This window comes from Dama dama, chromosome 18, assembly GCF_033118175.1.
Source record: "Dama dama isolate Ldn47 chromosome 18, ASM3311817v1, whole genome shotgun sequence".
In the NCBI taxonomy this organism is placed as follows: Eukaryota; Metazoa; Chordata; class Mammalia; order Artiodactyla; family Cervidae; genus Dama; species Dama dama.
Genome location: NC_083698.1, coordinates 105,929,070 through 105,946,398, shown reverse-complemented (window position 1 = coordinate 105,946,398; position 17,329 = coordinate 105,929,070). Strand labels below are relative to the sequence as shown.

At 46.1% G+C, this 17,329-nt stretch overlaps 2 protein-coding genes across 2 annotated transcripts in view; both read right to left on the bottom strand.

Moving 5' to 3' along the window:
- CNTNAP2 (contactin associated protein 2) overlaps positions 1–17,329 on the bottom strand; it is a 2,213,955-nt gene that overhangs the window by 139,254 nt on the left and 2,057,372 nt on the right. The gene's annotated exons all lie outside the window — the stretch shown is intronic.
- LOC133072596 (ribonuclease P protein subunit p38-like) lies at positions 1,087–2,013 on the bottom strand. Its single transcript, XM_061165995.1, has one exon. It carries the CDS (start codon positions 1,977–1,979, stop codon positions 1,131–1,133), a length of 849 nt encoding a protein of 282 aa, XP_061021978.1. The 5' UTR covers positions 1,980–2,013; the 3' UTR covers positions 1,087–1,130.

The following is a 17,329-nucleotide window of genomic DNA, read 5'->3' as shown; positions in this document are numbered from 1 at the left end:
AAAATGGATAACCGACAAGGACCTATTGTATGGCACAGGGAACTCTACTCAATGTTATGTGGCGGCCTGCATGGGAGGGGTGTTTGGGGTAGAACGGATACATGTATATGCATGGCTGAGTCCCTTCCCTGCTCACCTGAAACTACCAACACACTGTTAAGTAGCTACGCCCCAATACAAAATTAAAAGTTTAGTTTGAAACAAACAAAAACAAAAGGCTTCCTGAAATAGTTACATTGTAACAGTATGTAGTAATCAGTATGCTACACTATTGCACTTGACAGAGTTGGTTTTTGGCACATTTTATATTATTTTTATGGCGCTCATATAAAATAAAATTGCTAGTTTGTATCCATTTCATCTCTTCTCCTTCCTTCATATATGCAGTTGATGACTTGAACCAAAAGCTAAAATTTACATTTATTATATTAAAATTTATTTCTTTTGCTTGGAAGAATACAGACTATTCAGAAATTTTTGAATCTTAATTATGCCATCAGTGATTCTGCCCGGCATTGATTTATCTATAAATATCACAAATACTCTTGAGTCTTAACTCATTCATTTCAGTTCAGCTCAGTCGCTCAGTTGTGTCTGACTCTTCGTGACCCCATGGACTGCAGCACGCTAGGCCTCCCTGCCCATCACCAACTCCCAGAGTCCATTGAGTCAGTGATGCCATCCAACCATCTCATCTTCTGTTGTCCCTTTCTTCTCCTGCCCTCAATCTTTCCCAGCATCAGGGTCTTTTCAAATGAGTCAGTTCTTCGCATCAGGTGGCCAAAGTAAAGGAGTTTCAGCTCCAACATCAGTCCTTCCAATGAGCACTCAGGACTGATCTCTTTTAGGATGGACTGGTTGGATCTCCTTGCAGTCCAAGGGATTCTCAAGAGTCTCCTCCATCACCATAGTTCAAAAAAAATTCTTCGGTGCTCAGCTTTCTTTATAGTCCAACTCTCACATCCATAAACAACTACTGGAAAAACCATAGCCTTGACTAGACGGACCTTTGTTGACAAAGTAACATCTCTGCTTTTTTTTTTTTTTTATGTAAAAGTCATTTTATTCATTTCAAGGCTTCTTAATGAGGTGTCGTTTACAACTGTATCAAGTGACAGGTTTATACAAGATTACTTTGAAGCAGTTCTTTTACTTTTGGGTGGTTTTCTTATCTTATTGGGGTTTGGAATCAGTTTCTTTATTTTCAGGGGTTGTAACACTACAGCCTGCTGACCCTCAGCGTGCTTTCCCTTGGGTTTAGAGAGGTCTTCAAAGGAAGTGTCCAGAATCTCTTCATCTTGGCTTTCCAAAGATTCTGTCTGCAGGTTCTCCCTGGGGTCTTCGAGTGCATCCCGGAGCCATGCCACATTCAGATGGGGGACTCTGGGGAGGATGGCCCTCAGTTCCTCCCCAAAGGCAGTAGTGTTCCTCTTGAACCCCAAGGCCAGGACGCATTTTAAGCCCAGGACAGGTGCGAGCCTCTCGCTGAGCTGGGGCACCTGGCAGGCGGGGACACCTCTGCTGACACTCAGCTGCACCAAGTGTGAGGTCACGATGGCTGGCTTGGCAGACTTACACGCCAAGGCCAAGAGCAGCTCGTTCCTCTCTAGTGCTCTGGTGACCTCGTTGATGCCGATAGCAAGCTGCTTCCTGACATCAGCCGGGGTCCACCCTGACACTGGGGCATCACCTTTGGGCTTTTCTTTCTTCAGATCCTCACCAGTGTCCACGTCTATGCTGCTCATGTCTCCGCTTTGTTTTTTCAAAGGGGGCTGCTTTTTCTTTCTCTTCCTATCCTCAATCTTCTGAAGCCTGAGAGACTGAATTCTGTCCTCCAGGGTGTGCAGTATGAAGTGCATGTCCTCCCTGTCCAGGGCGCCCCAGCAGATGCTGTACGGGTTGTTCAGCGACGTCTTCACAGGTGGAGGTCTCGTCTTCTGCACGGAGCCCCGCCCTGGAGCTTGTGGGGCTGCAGCCATACTGAAAAATCAGTTAGAAGCTCTGGGCATTAGCTCCTCCTATCTTCAGAATCTTCACCAGAGTTGCCGATGGACGGAAACACATGCTAGTTGAAACAGGAGGTACAATCCGCCCGACTTAGTGAACAACTGGGAGTAAAGCAGGGAGGACTGTTTCCGGATCTGGTAATCAATCCCCGAGGTCATCTCTCTCTGGTCTGCCGTCTATCTAGTGCCGACCTACTATTCAGCACACACGACTGGAGTTATTTTCTTGTCGGCCTCCACTTCTAGGCTGCGGAGAACAGAAGGGCTGGGTGGGGCTTTGTCTGATTGCTTCTCGTATCCAAAAGACACTCAACTCCAAACAGAGCAGAGCCTGAGCCCGGGCCGGGATGCAGGAAAACATGCCGGGACAGGGAAGCCCTAGGGACGAGGGGCCTAGACAACTTTGCGCGCGCCTGGCCTAGTCGCCGGTTCGATCCCAACCAGAGAGACCCCTCCGGATCTCACATCCCAACGCAGAGCCCTCCACTCACGTCTGCCCTGGTGCCGGCTCCCACATCTCTGCTTTTTAATATGCTGTCTAGGTTGGTCATAACTTTCCTTCCAAGGAGCAAGTGTCTTTTAATTTTATGGCTGCAGTCACCATCTGCAGTGATTTTGGAGCGCCCCAAAATAAAGTCAGCCACTGTTTCCCCTGTTTCCCCATCTATTTGCCATCAAGTGATGGGACCGGATGCCATGATCTTATGAATCGATTAATGAAAAAACATTGGGCAGGAATCTCAGCGGGCAGTGATCTATCATTCTGATCCAAATCACTTGTTCAGTTAGGAAAATCTTTTGTAACAATCGAGTCGGAAAATATGACAAATGCTGGAGATACACAGGAGGGCTTTAACGTTTACAGAGATTAAACTCCTCGTGTCTGTGGCAATTCTGTGATGGAAGAGGACCACAGGAGGAGAGCTCAGAGGGAAGAGGAGTCCGCTCCAGTTTTCCTCCTCTCTCTCCTGCTCAGTCATGCTTTGCGCCCAGAAGGAAGGGTGTGGATGGAGGTGGGGGAAAAGATGAGGTGACATGGAAGGGATGGTGGGAAAGGAAATAGCACCTCTGGGACCTGCAGATGCGACTAAATTAAGGATCCCGGACTCTGGGGCGATGAGCCGTGGCATGTAGGTGTCTCTAGAATCTGGAAAAGGCAAGGAAAGGGATTCTTCTCTCAGAGCTTCAGGGCAACCAGCCCAGCTAGCAGCAGGCCATCCGCTCAGTGATGCAAACTGGCCTCCAGAACCGTAAGGCAATCCCTCAGTGTTACCCTGAATCTGCAGTAAGTTGTTACAGCAGCAACAGAAAACCAACCCCGGGAATTAAAAGAAGAGCTTGTGCCACCAAAACCAGGGCTGACCAGCGCCTTCTCCCAGCTCGCTTCTCAGACAACCACGCCAGTCCTGCTCCTGTCTTCCTGCCTCCCAGACAGATTGTTAATGTGCTCCATTTCTGAGCTGCCCCGGCTTTTTGAGAGCACCCAACCCTGCTTCCTGGAATCCTCCACACTTGAGCCCCATCCCCAAAATAAGCTCTCCCCGCCTCTCTCCCATGATCCCCATGGAGGTCCCTGGGGTGTGAGTCTTTTTCTGTCAGTAATCAATTCATTGCCTCGTCTCCAATTCACCTTTCAGTAATATGCTCTATGATTAACGCGAGTTCCTTTAATTTCCTTTAAAGTGAGCGCATATTAAACTTTTCTGGTAGAGGGCCCTGGAAGAAAAGCTATGACAAACCTAGACTGCGTATTAAAAGGCAGAGACATTACTTTGCCAACAAAGGTCTGTCTAGTCAAAGCTATGGTTTTTCCAGTAGTCACATATGGACGTGAGAGTTGGACCATAAAGAAGGCTGAGCACCGAAGAATTGATGCTTTTGAATTGTGGTGTTGGAGAAGACTCTTGAGAGTCCCTTGGACTGCAAGGAGATCCAACCAGTCAATCCTAAAGGAAATCAACCCTGAATGTTCATTGTAAGGACTGATGCTAAAACTCCAATACTTTGGCCACCTGATGCGAAGAGATGACTCATTGGGAAAGACCCTGATGCTGGGAAAGTTTGAGGGCAGGATGAGAAGGGTCTGACAGAGGATGAGATGGTTGGATGGCATCACCAACTTAATGGACATGAGTTTGAGCAAACTCAGGGAGATAATGAAGGACAGGGAAGCCTGGCAAGTCCATGGGGTCACAAAGAGTGGGACACGATTGAGTGACTGAATAACAAAGAGGACGCTGGAGGGAAGAAAGAGCTTCTGGAAATTTCCAGTGCTGGCTTGGGGGTGGGAAGGTCTGCCTAGGGCCTGAGGTCTGCCCGAGCCTCAGACCCAGAGTGTGATCCCCCTGTGGCCCTATGGCCTGGTATCCATCTGTTTCTCTCTAGAGCCCCCCTGTGAGCCCCGAGTGGGCTGCATGTTCTGAGGCCTCCTGCCTCCAGTCTAACACATGCTCACACATAGGCACACTCCTCCAACTCCAGAGAGTGGCCTTTCACTGGTCCAGCAACCCCAGACCAGCTCCAGACTCCCCAAGCCAGAACTTCTCTGCTCTCTGGGGTGCAGGGAGGAGGCACGCACGCACGTGGTTTCTGTCTTCTGTTTGAACCCAGACCCACGTATGGAGCCACGACTGTGTGCAGGGCTTTGTGCTGGACTTTTCATGTCCTTCCTCAAAAAGCATCTCAACTCAGAAAGGGAGTTGGCTGGCCAGACTGAGATGCTAACCCGGCTACACCTGGGTAACCACAAAGGCGACCTGTGAGTGACAGGCTCCTGAAACAGCCCCCTGGCTCAACCCGGGAAGGAAGAGCTCAGCTATATTTTAAGTGTTTACATTATAGGAGAGAGAATGCGTTAAATCAGATAAGTCAAGTACTGCTCAACCCGCAGAGCCCGAGGACACGTCATATTAATACCGGTTCACTCGTGGTACCAGGTGGCTGCACTCTGCCAGTGAACCCTGGCGCATTTGTCATGGTCAAGTGTGATCAGTTCAAAGCAATTTCTTCGGGGTCCAAGCGAGCTATTTCACTGTACATTTAGCTGATGGTCATCTCACCGGCAGTTAAGAGGCAATGAGGGCTTGTGTAATAGAGGCGCATGTGACACCACGTGCCCCAGGCCACCCTTAAGGGGACACGCATTTGTGCGACATTTACCGTCCTCTGACTCGGGCTGGGCCTCCAGCCTCACAACTGAGTTCAGAGCTTTCATGTCCTCCAGGTACGATTTTGTGATTTCAGTTCACTGCCATTTTAAGCCACAGTTTGTCTCGGTAGAGTGGGAGGGGATTTCCTCGCCCTGTTTATGATTTGGGGGTGAAATGGAGGAGGGAAGAAAGACTGAGACACCATACAGTCGGTCACCTCTCGGCATCCGAGGGCCCAGCTCCCTGTCTGGAGACAAAGGGACACGCGCCGCACAGTCCTCAGTACACGGAGAGTCAGTGACCCGCCCCCGGTCACAGAGCGGAAGTGGCAAGGTCAGCCTCGAGACCGGAAGTGGCAAGGTCAGCCTCGAGACCGGAAGTGGCAAGGTCGGCCTCGAGACCGGAAGTGGCAAGGTCGGCCTCGAGACCGGAAGTGGCAAGGTCAGCCTTGAACCAATGTTAAACTCACAAGGAATGTTCTTTTCCAGAAATGGTTAAGGTTTGGGAAATAAAGGCTTTAAGAGACAGATCTTCCTTTCCTGTACATGTGCACAGTTTTCCTTTCAGAATTATCAGTAGTTTTCATTTATGGGTTGATAAGCAATTTTAAAATGAGAAGCATTTACGTACTTATTACTGTTGTCATCATGCCTTCATTATTATGGAAATGTAGTCAGTACAATATATTTTGCCTCATAAGATCTAGTGTGACTGAAATCCTGTGGTATTGATGCAATTAAAAGAATTAATGAGCCCATTAGGTGGTTCATGTTTTATATAAAAAATTTCTCAAAACTGTAAAAAGAAAAAAAAAATTCCCTTTCAGATGTTAATCTACTTTCTCTGGCCTAATACTCCACCTACTGGAAAAACAGTGAATACTATTTAAGGCACAAAGTATTTAAAATAGAAAACTGACTTTGTATCAATAAATCTGTATAATATTTATAAATATCAAAGGGTAAGAGGAGAAATTCTCATTTCACAATTGATATAGCATTTTCAAAACAGTTAAATTCAAAGACTTTTATAGCAGGAAGGTCCCAAATACTATACAATTTTTTAAAAAGAATCTGATCAGCTCATATTTAGGATTTTCACGTTTGTCTTTTGACTTGTATATGAGAATTCAGAAGATGATGACAAAGTATTAAAAATCAACATATGAACCAGTATCCAGTAATTATATTTCTGATTTCCTTCTCAGAGATCCAGTTTGAGAATAGCTCATGGTTTTAATATGCTTTTACATTTAAAATCACTTTAATAGCCATCAAAATTAATGATTACACACAGTGAGTGGTTTAGCTAATAATTAACACAATTAGCATCCATTAAATCATTTCGAATTTATTTTCCTGAAAAGCTCAAGGCAAAACACATTTTGATAAACTGTGAAATGACTTTCTGGGAATAAGGAAGAAAAATCAGTGGGTGGAAAAAGGCAGGAGGAAGGCAAAGAAGAGGAGTGAAAAATTAAAAATTAGGAATGGGCAGTTCTGAAAATAGGGATTACCAAATACAAAGCTCCTAAAATCATATAACATGATGGCTAAAATTTCTACTCGTCAAACAAGGAAGAATAAAGAAATACAAGTGAGAACAATTATGAGAAATAATGTCGACATGGCAAATAATGACTGGGGCATTTTCTAGCTCAGTCTTTATTGGCTTCTGCCATCTTGGTTTGACCAGTACGTGTTTTCAGGAGTTGGTTGTTTAAGTTTAGATACTGGCAAGTTCCTGGGTGCGTTGTGTGGGGGACGTTTTCACGAAGCCATCAATAAACTCGATGTGTTAGAACCGTCTGTCTAGGGCACTTAGGGACAGGGAAACCATTGTAGGCTGGTGTGTGTGACTGTATGGCTGTCCCATCGTTTGCCTGCTGAGGCTGGGATGGGGGGTGGCTGCTCTGATGCTCAGGTTCTCGGGTGGGGGGCCCTGGCTGTGACTGATCCAGATACAGGGACTGTCTTTGAAGATGAGCCCCTCATGGAAGTTCACAATCAGACAGATCTTCAGAGTGAGCTTGAAGGCTGGCTTCAGCAGGCGTCTGCCAGCCTGCACTCCTGAGAAGGCTACACCTGTCCAGCCCCTGGGCCACCTGGGTGGGCATGGATGACTGTCACAGGGTGACCTGACTGCTCCGGGGTCTCCATGTGGGAAGAGGCATATGTGTCCCTGTTAGTCACTCTGGAACTCCATGGGCTGTAGCCCGCCAGGCTCCTCTGTCCGTGGAACTCTCCAGGCCAGAATACTCGAGTGGACAGCCATTCTCTTCTCTAGGGGATCTTCTCGACCCAGAGATCAAACCCTGGTCTCCTGAACTGCAGGCAGATTCTTTACCGTCTGAGCCACCAGGGGAGAGGCGAAGCCTTTGGCAGGACCCTCAAATTCCCCCTGATCATATCTCCTTCTAGGCACGTCTTTATGACATGACTCCTCACACCTCTTAATGCCACATAAGGGCTTTTGAGCAATTCTGCTGTCGGGCCACCCTGTGGAGTGAAGCTGAAGACGTGCCCAAGGAGGTGCTCGCAGCTGGGAAACCCTCTTGCTACGTTTCAGTGGGGGAGAGATAGATTAGGAGCTTGGGCTCAGCAGATACACAGAGCATTAGGAAGGCAGGAGGAGAGGGGACGACAGAGGATGAGAGGGTGGGATGGCATCACCGACTCCATGGACATGAGTCTGAGCAAGCTCCGGGAGCTGGTGATGGATGGGGAAGCCTGGTGTGCTGCAGTCCACGGGGTCGCAAAGTGTTGGACATGACTGAGTGACTGAACTGATGTAAACAATAGATAATCAACAAGGTTAGGACCTTTCATAGCATAGGTGACTACAGTCAGCATCTTGTAATAATCAAGGAAAAGAATCTGAGAAAGAAGATGTGTATATGTACAAATATCCTTGCAACTAACACAACACTACACCAACTCTACTTCAGTTAAAGGCAAAAAAGAAGAGCGTATTTCTCACATCTGGTGATGTCAGGAGGGACAGGGGATGATTCTAAGTTGGGCCAGAGGTTGATTCAAAGGCCCATAAAGACCATTCTGATTTTAAAAACTATTCTAAGCAAATATTACTATTGAAGCTCACAGTTTACATTGCTGTTTATAAGGAAGAACTGGAAGCAGTTTGTGACAATCATCTTTGTTTCTCATATTCAGGAAAGGATGCAGAAAAGGATATCATCCTAATCAGATCTCTGGTTCCCAGGCAGTGCTCGTGTTAAAGAACCCGCCTGCCAATGCAGGAGACGTCAGAGATGTGGGTTCGACCCCTGGAGGAGGGCATGGCAACCCACCCTAGTATTCTTGCCTGGAATCCCATGGACAAAGGAGCCTGGAGGGTTACAGTCCATGGGGTCACAAAGAGTTGGACATGACTGAAGCGACTTAGCACGCATACTCAAATCTGGGAAAACTGAGGCACCAAGAGGTTTGTGTCTGACCCAAGTCCACGGAGTCAATGACAGCTATTTGATTTAATACATATGACTGTGTACAGGCCACAAGGCTAAGGGTCATTAGATAGAATATTTCCTGGCTCCAAGCAGGTCTAGGACTTCAGGGCATGATATGGTGTTGGTTATTTTTAAAGAGATGAACCTGCGATTTTGATCGCACACACCCCCCCAACCCTAAAAGCTAATGGCTTTCCTGACTAAATGGCATTCATTGATCAATGATTCTTCTCTAGATGATGTTTAAAATACTGAGAAAACTTAAATGCTGTACGTCTAATCAGACTAAGGTTAAGGGCTTTACAGTTCTGAACCTGTTTAATGAAATGGCTTTTTCTTCCTTATTGGCTGGCCTTCTAGGTTTGCTCATGTGCTTGTGGAACGATCCTCATATGTGGCACGTTTAAGTTAAGCAACTCTGGAGCTTTTACTTTATTGATCTTTCCAAGGCACTGGCTTCAGTATTTAAATGAGTTTGAGTTTGTTTCTTTAATGGTCTTTCAATAAAGCTTAGGTTGACCTGGCTCCCTCTGCAACCACAACATGGTAATGGCAGAGAAAGACTAATAATAAACATGAACTCATTTTGTGTGGTTGAAAAGGTTATATTTCTATCGATTTTAACTGTAAAGTAAAGTCCTGGATATTAAGAAAGCTCAGCAAACACATTCCTTTTCATACAGAGGCTCTGTCTATATTACTTTGCCAGTAGCTTCTGGCTGCAATAACAATAGTCTGGATGGAGTCTAAAAATTGGCAGTTATCAGAGGACTGATAAACACATCCTTTAAATTCTGTCCCAGGTGAAAGCGTATAAAGGTGTATCAAAAAAATCATTAAACATAGAGTGACCTCAGAATGTGGGGTGAATGCCACGGATCTCACGGCTCGGTCTGATGGCCAGTTCTGCTGACTTTACAGAAAGTAGGAAAGCTCTGCTCCCTGCAGACCCTTGTCTTTTAAGGCTGTGTTTGGAGCCTGTTGCAAGAAGTGGAGTGTGGGGAGTGGTGGAAGGATTGAGTAGAGGTGGTGAGAAGGGCAGATGGAAAAGACTAGGAGAAGTGAGGTTAAGAAATCTAAGGAGAGCATTCACTTCTGCATCCTAGCTGTGTGTGCGTGCATGTGTGTGTGTGTGTGTGTCAAAGTTATGACAAAATGGACCAAAACAATCCTCCACCTGGGAGCTTGTCAGATTTAGCTTTGGACTTGGAGCCTGTATTCATATCTGCTCTGGAAGAGGGCTGGGAGGATCTGTGGATCTTGAACCTCTTAGTAACCCCAGACCCACTTTGTTCTCTGCCCAGTTCCAGCTCTTCATTAATATTCTAGAGAAGATTTGGTTCCTGACAAACTGCCTGGGCTCCCTTGACAATCTTGGGAAGAAAGAATACGTGGCTGAAAGGACTTGGGAGAAGGAGAAAAAGTGCCAAGAATATCTCCCCAAGGTTTGGTCCTCTACTTCCTCCTCTTCTCTATCATCAGTATCATCAGTATAGCATCTAACATTTCTTGAAAGTCAACTCCAGGTCAGACCCCACCTTAGGTACTACGCATATATTGTAGCTCAGTCAGCAAAGAATCTGCCTGCAGTGCAGGAGACCCGGGTTTGATCCCTGGGTTGGGAAGATGCCCTGGAGAAGGAAATGGCAACCCACTTCAGTATCCTTGCCTGGAAAATCTCATGGACAGAGGAGCCTGGTGGGCTGCAGTCCATGGGGTCGCAGAGTCAGGCACGACTGAGCGACTAACACTTACTTACATATTATTTGACTGAATCTGCAAGCAGCCGGGTGGACACAGATTCTCATTCGCCCCATTTTACAGTTGCGGAAACCGAGGCCCTGGGAGATTAAGTGATGTCACCCATAAGGACACATAGCTCCTTGAGAGGTATAACCCAGGGGTCTGGGGGCCTGCAGAGTCTGAGCTTCTCCACCGTGTCTGCTGGGACCCTGTGCGGCTGCAAAGCTGGGCTGGCAGGGTGCTCACAGCAGCTGCACAAAAACTCTCCTGGGAACGAGCGGAGGGCAGGGGCACCCCCCCCCCCAGCCTTGCCCCTACCCGGGGTGCTCCTCGCCCCGGTCTTGCTGTCTCTCCTTCTGTTGGTCTTCTGAGTTACACGACCATCTCTGGCTGCAGGACAGGTTTTCAGAGATGATCTCAACATCGGAGGTCGGAGGCTGCAGCAATCTGTCAGCCCCTTCTCCGCGGGCACCGCGGCCCGCTGGTGGTGTCGGGCTTTGGGGTGAAGCACACAGAATGGGTAGAGGCTACGAGGTCGGTCATCCACATCCCACTGTCATTCTCACCGGGGTGGAGCGGGCTCTGTTTTCTGTCTGTTCTCCAGGTTAACTTCTGCTGGCGGCCTGCCTGAGGATGCTGGGAGGGGTGCTCTTTTATGTCCACTTCCTGTTCTTTTACATCCACTTCCAATTTTTTGTTTTGCTTTTTTTTTTTTTTTGGGTCAAGCTGTGCGACATGAGGGATCTTGGTTTCCTGACGACGGTTTGAACCCACGCCCCCCTGCATTGGGAGCACAGAGTCTTAACCACTGGACTACCAGAGAAGTCCCCTCCACTTCCTTTCTGACGCCCTTTCTCCATCTTCACTTTTGAAGTACTGGCTCACACCCTTGCAACCACCCGGGGAAGTTTTTTTAATCACCATTTCCCTTCCAGCATTCCGATCACACTTCCTCGTCTTAAAGCCTTTAGAGTGAGGCTAATTCTTTTAGGTCCCAGGGGATGACAGGGAAGAATGCAAATCAAATGTACCTTAGGAAGCAGAAAGAACCTGTGTACTCTCAAATGCAGCCTGTGGGCTCAGAATGCATTATTGATGACCGCGGTTCGTTCATTTATCCAGTCACTCAGCAAACAGTTCTTGAGGCTCCAGTGCCCAGGGCTCAGGAACAGAGGGGTGAGAAGAAGAGGTGGGAGCGAAACCCCTGGGCTGTACCTTTGAACTTGGAGTCAAGTTCCCGTTTATATAAGCGACACCAAGCCCCATGGCCACCCAAGTATCTCCCATTAGATGCAAATGACCCATGTTACAACTCCTGACTCTTGTTACGGTTGTTCAGTCACTCAGTCATGTCCAACTCTTTGCGACTCCATGGACTGCAGCACGCCAGGCCTCCTGTCCATCACCAACTCCTGGAGTTTACTCAGACTCATGTGCATTGAGTCAGTTATGCCATCCAACCATCTCATCCTCTGCCGTCCCCTTCTCCTCATGCCCTCAATCTTCCCCAGCATCAGGGTCTTTTCCAATGAGTCAGCTCTTTGCATCAGGTGGCCGAAGTATCTGCAGTTTCAGATTCAGCATCAGTCCTTTCAATGGATAGTCAGTGTTGATTTCCTTTAGGATCAACTGGTTTGATCTCCTTGCAGTCCAAGGGACTCTCAAGAGTTTTCTTCAGCACCACAGTTTGAAACCATCGATTTTTCGGCACTCATTCTTCTTTCCTTAGATGAGTGTTTTTAGAAACCTAGAATCCCAGGGACAGAGGAGCCTGGTGGGTTGCCGTCTAGGGGGTCGCACAGAGTCGGACACGACTAAAGCTGCTTAGCAGCAGCAGCAGCCGCAGCCCCTGAGCTAGTTTCACAAGGAAGTTTTCGCTTCCCCAGGCTCAGCACTGGTTCTGGCTAATGACCACTAGAGGGCATTTCAGCATCAGCTCCGGACCCGCTCCCGGCCGCCCATCCATCAAATCCTCCTGCTCAGCGTCGGGGCTGACTTTTTCCTTTACTGAGCAGAAGGGCAGCGTGCCATCCTTCAAACCTCAGACGGCATGTGGAGATACACTTATTCTTCGGAGAGGAGACACATTCATGTGAGACAGGAGCCTGCTTTCAGTTACTTGTGCATGGGAAACACCTCTCTGCCCATCGCGCTAAAAAATAGCTTCGAGAATTACCATCTCTGAGAGTGATTTTTGTGCACTGCAGGTGGATATGAGGATATAATGCCTCACAGATTGGACTTCAGTTTTCATGCCCGACAAAATAGAAATCTAGGAACCTTATCTTCTTTCTTGAGAGATGATTTATGAACTTAATGTGCTTCGGGGGGGAAAAATGAACTCTCCAACCTTGGGCTTATAAGCTTTGGCTGCCTTCTGGAGGAGGAAAGCGAGAACTGACATCTCACACCCTAAACTGGATCCGAAATTGCATCACGGCTGCTTTCCCACTGAACGGTGTGAGAAATGTAAAGCGAAGGAAGCACATTTTTCTGCAGTGCAGGAATGGAGGTCCTGTCCGGCCCCAGATCGCATTACTCAGTTGCAGATGAAATTGCTTCAGAAAAGAAATGAAAAACTTGCAGGTGTTGACATATTCATTAGGAGTCTTTTTCTGTTTCAGATCAGATGAGTTTGATGGGTTGAACATATTTTTTTCTTCAGTTCCTCTCTGTAAATTTTATGATTTGCAGAGGAGCAAATATTCGATCCCTGTGGTAAAAAATAAGTCCGATAATGTGGTCCTCGGGCCCCTCGTGGGAATGTTAAGGAGTAGTTTGAGAGTCTTCCTAAGTCTGCTCTGGTCCGTTCCTTCCGCCACCAGGATGATCAATTCCCCCCTCTGCTGCGCTTCTTCAGCACAAGTTCATACTTCTGCACTGATGTCCGTTTGATAGCTGGTCTCTTCCATTGGACTGTGGCTTCTGGAGGCTCCGGTCATATTACCCACCAAGAACATACGAGGTGCTGGGGACTGGCTCCCTGGGTTGAACTGCGAATCGATGGAACCTTGGTCCTGAAGGCCCTGTTGATAACGATCTGACAGCTGCTCTCTTGCTTTCCGCTTTTAAGAAAGAGAAGCGGTTTGGGAAGGAAGGGAAGTAGCATCTATTGGGCCATAGACTATGCTAGATATTTTCATTTAATACATACACACAAGTCCCATTAAAATAGGCGGCCGTATTCCCGTTCTACAAATGAGTAAACAGAGAGTTAGGTAGTTTGCCAGATAATATATTTGGGAAGAAGAGGAATCTATCAATAAGGGCGTTTCAGTATGTCTTAGTAATGACTTCTGAATTTAACAATCCCAATCTGTGGGGGGTCTCTGCTTAGACTCAGAGCATCCTCAAAGAGCAATCTTGCTTCATGAGCTAAAGTCTTATTACTAGCCCAGACTGCTGACCCTCTCTTCTTCTGGATTCTTTGTCTATGATTCACACGCTGACTGGGAGTCAATTTATTAATAAGTCAATTTGTTATTAAGGAGAAGCAGGTGAGATGAGCTTCTACCATCCGAACTAAAGGAAATCAACCCTGAATACTCACTGGGAGGACTGATGCTGAAGATGAAGCTCCAATACTGTGGCCACCTGATGCAAAGAACTGATTCACTGGAAAAGACCCTGATGCTGGGAAAGATTGAGGGCAGGAGGAAAAGGGGGTGGTAGAGGATAGGATGATTAGATAGCATCACCGACTCAATAGACATGAGTCTGAACAAACTCCGGGAGATAGTGAAGGACAGGGGAGCCTGGTGTGCTACAGTCCATAGGGTCCCAAAGAGTCGGACATGACTTAGCGACTGAACGACAACAAACGTTATTAATATATCAAGTGTGTATACAGTTTTTTGTTTCTCTCAAAATATAAACTCCTTGAGGGTAAAAGATACATTTTGTCATTCTCCTCTGCTCCATCAACTCATCAAAATCTACCTGGATTTCTTGTGTGTAAGAGGTACATAGCATATATTTGTTCTTCTCAATATATACTCAGTGAAGTTGATTCAATTTTAATTGCACTTCATACGTAGCCTTATGGGATGGTGTTGATGACCAGCTGATTTTACCCAAGTCAGGATTAACAAATGGTTGCTGTTTGAAGTTTCCCATCGTGCCATGGGCTGAGCGATGGACAAGGGTAAGAGATAATGTGAAGCAGATGTCATTGTGTTAAATTCTTAGTGATCCTCATATAGTTTTAATATAAGAAAAGTGCACTGTTAATGGAACATCGGACCATCTTGAGAATGTTTTGTCTGAAGCAGGATCTTCATCACACATCTCAACTGCATAATCTCGAAATTGTGACCTTACATTGTGGTTACCCAGATCACTAAGCATAGAGACGGTCTCGGTGTAAAGGCTGGTCTGAACACATGGCGGGGGGAGGAATCTTGGCACTGATGGTTATGTATCTTGTTTCTCTTTTTTGGAGACACTTCATCGAATATCCTACTTTCTGTTCAGAATTAAACATAGAAAACATAGAAAACTAAAATACCCTTCCATGGGCCAAGCGCCCAGCCCGATCTAAAACCAAATGACACAGAGTTAATGAGGTCATGAGGTTTTTGATGTATGTCTTGCTTGTGAATAGGTTTATCTGGACACATGGAAATATTGAAAAGAAAACAGAATAAACTCTGATACAGACCAAACTGATGGGCCAGTTTCCAACAGACATCCCTGTCTCTTCCCTTCCCAGGTATCTTCTTTAGAATTAAACCATTGTAATGACATGAAAGAGCTCCCCTGGTGGCTCAGGGGTAAAGAATTTGCCTGCCAAGCGGGAGATGCGGGTTTGATCCTGTGGTTGGGAAAATGCCCTGGAGAAGAAAATGGCAACCTGCTCCAGTGTTCTTGCCTGGGAAATCCCATGGACAGAGGAGCCTGGCAGGGTACAGTCTGCGGGATTGCAGAAGAGACAAACACAGCTCAGAAAGTAAAAAACAACAACAGTGATATTGAGAAACGAATAAAACATTGACCGATGTCCTCCACAGAATTAAACATCTGAGTCAGTCTTCCACCAAAGCAGAAAGCGAAGCAGTAATACGCTTGCCAAGAACCCCAACAGAGAGCCGTGCGTGGGTCAGCCAGAGCACCAGGAGGGAAGGATTGGAGACCAAAAGGCTCATCACTATTCCTACGACCTCCTCCCTTCTGTCAAACCCGCTTTGAGCGCACAACCAAGGCTGTGAGCTCATCACCCAAGGAGAGAAACACTAAATTAGCCAAAGGGAAGAAGTTACAGACAATGTAATTTCAGAGCAGGGCCTTAGACTAGTGAGGTCAACTTTCTTTATTTGTTCTGACATCCCTGAAAAGATTTAATGCATCCCAACAGCGTTGTTTTCTTTCATAAAGACTTGAACAACCTCTGATGTTAAAATTTTCAGCTGTGTTTACAGCTATACACTTTTTTAATATTGTCCTTTATTGGCAGAAAATTTGAGGGTAATAAAGACTCACATTTTTAAATAATTCATTTGAGTTTTGGCATCTAATTTCAGGCCAGGCTCCACTCTAGCACAGGAAAGGAGGACGCTCAAACGGAAGTACTGGAGGTTATGTCCATGCTTCCTGAAGACCTGATGGGGGACTGTCCAGGTGGAACAAGCACTGGCCTGAGAATAGAACCACTTACTTCTTTTTCACTTAGAAAAGTGATTCTAAGTGATTATGACATCTCCCAAATCTCAATAGGGCTTCTCTTTTAAAAACTGTGTTCCCCCCCATTACACTATCTTTTTCTAAGAAAAGTATTCTATAATTTGGTATTAAAAAATGACTATACCTTTTCATAAGTTGCAGTAGGCTACATATTTTCTATCTTGTTTAGCATACACACTATTCATGGTTTGTTTTAAAGGTTCCATGTCATTAGTTTTCTTTAACACTGAGGTCGGGTTGCTGGACTTTTCTACACCTTTCATTTGTCACCTAATAACACTTTGTAGAAACTGTGCTGAGTCAGTTTTCCAACGTAGGTGGATATATTTGAGGAAGGGTCCTCTATTGCCTCTGATCAGGCCACCTAAATCCACAGTCAGCTTAATCACTAGTTAAATCAGAGTGTTAACGAGTCTGGGCGTGGGAATCAGGCAGATCTAGGTTTGGACCTCAACTCGACCCCTTGCTGACCTTTCTATGTCTCTGTTCCATCGTCTATAAAATGGGAATAATGGTACTTACCTCACAGGGACGTGATTTACATCAAGTGCAGCCTGTAAAGCACGAAGACAGAGACACCAGTCTCTGTCTCACACTCAAGAAGTATTAACTGTTTTTACAACTACAACTAACACTACCAGTGTTATTACTATTGCCTTAATAGGCTTTTCCTGTAGTGGGCTGAGGAGGAATTCCTGGTATCTTTATTAATATTCATGAGAAAAGCTACTTAAACCAAATCATCTTTATAAGCAGATCCAGCAATTTCTTCAAGATTTTTTTTTATTTTTTTGATGTGGACCTTTTTTATTAAGTCCTTATTGAATTTGTTACAATATTGCTTCTGTTTTATGCTTTGGCTTTTTTGACTGCAAGGCATGTGGGATCTTAGTGCCCCAACTAGGGATTGAACCTGAGCTCCCTGCATTAGAAGATGAAGTCTTAACCACTGGACCACCACGGAAGTCCCCCAGCAGTTTCTAAAGCGCTTGCTTTATCAACCTCTCTTCCTGGAGCTTCCACACGCACGTGTCACCTCCCAGCTGCAAGTGGCGTCCTCTGAGCCACGTGGGAGGGCTGTCCTATCACCTCCTGGGTTGCTCTCTGCACCTTCCTGTCTTATTTTTAAAAATAACACTGGTCCAAAGAGTTTATCAGACAAATGTGCTACTCACCATCTCCCACCACGACCCTAATTGACTTCAAACACTAACTCCCCTAAAAGACTTACTTTTATTTAAAACTCTTAAAAATTTTCAAAACTTTATAAGGCAAGCTGACAG

Excerpts from the sequence above, each read along its gene's own strand:
- LOC133072596 (XM_061165995.1), bottom strand. The coding sequence starts at position 1,979 with ATGGCTGCAGCCCCACAAGCTCCAGGGCGGGGCTCCGTGCAGAAGACG.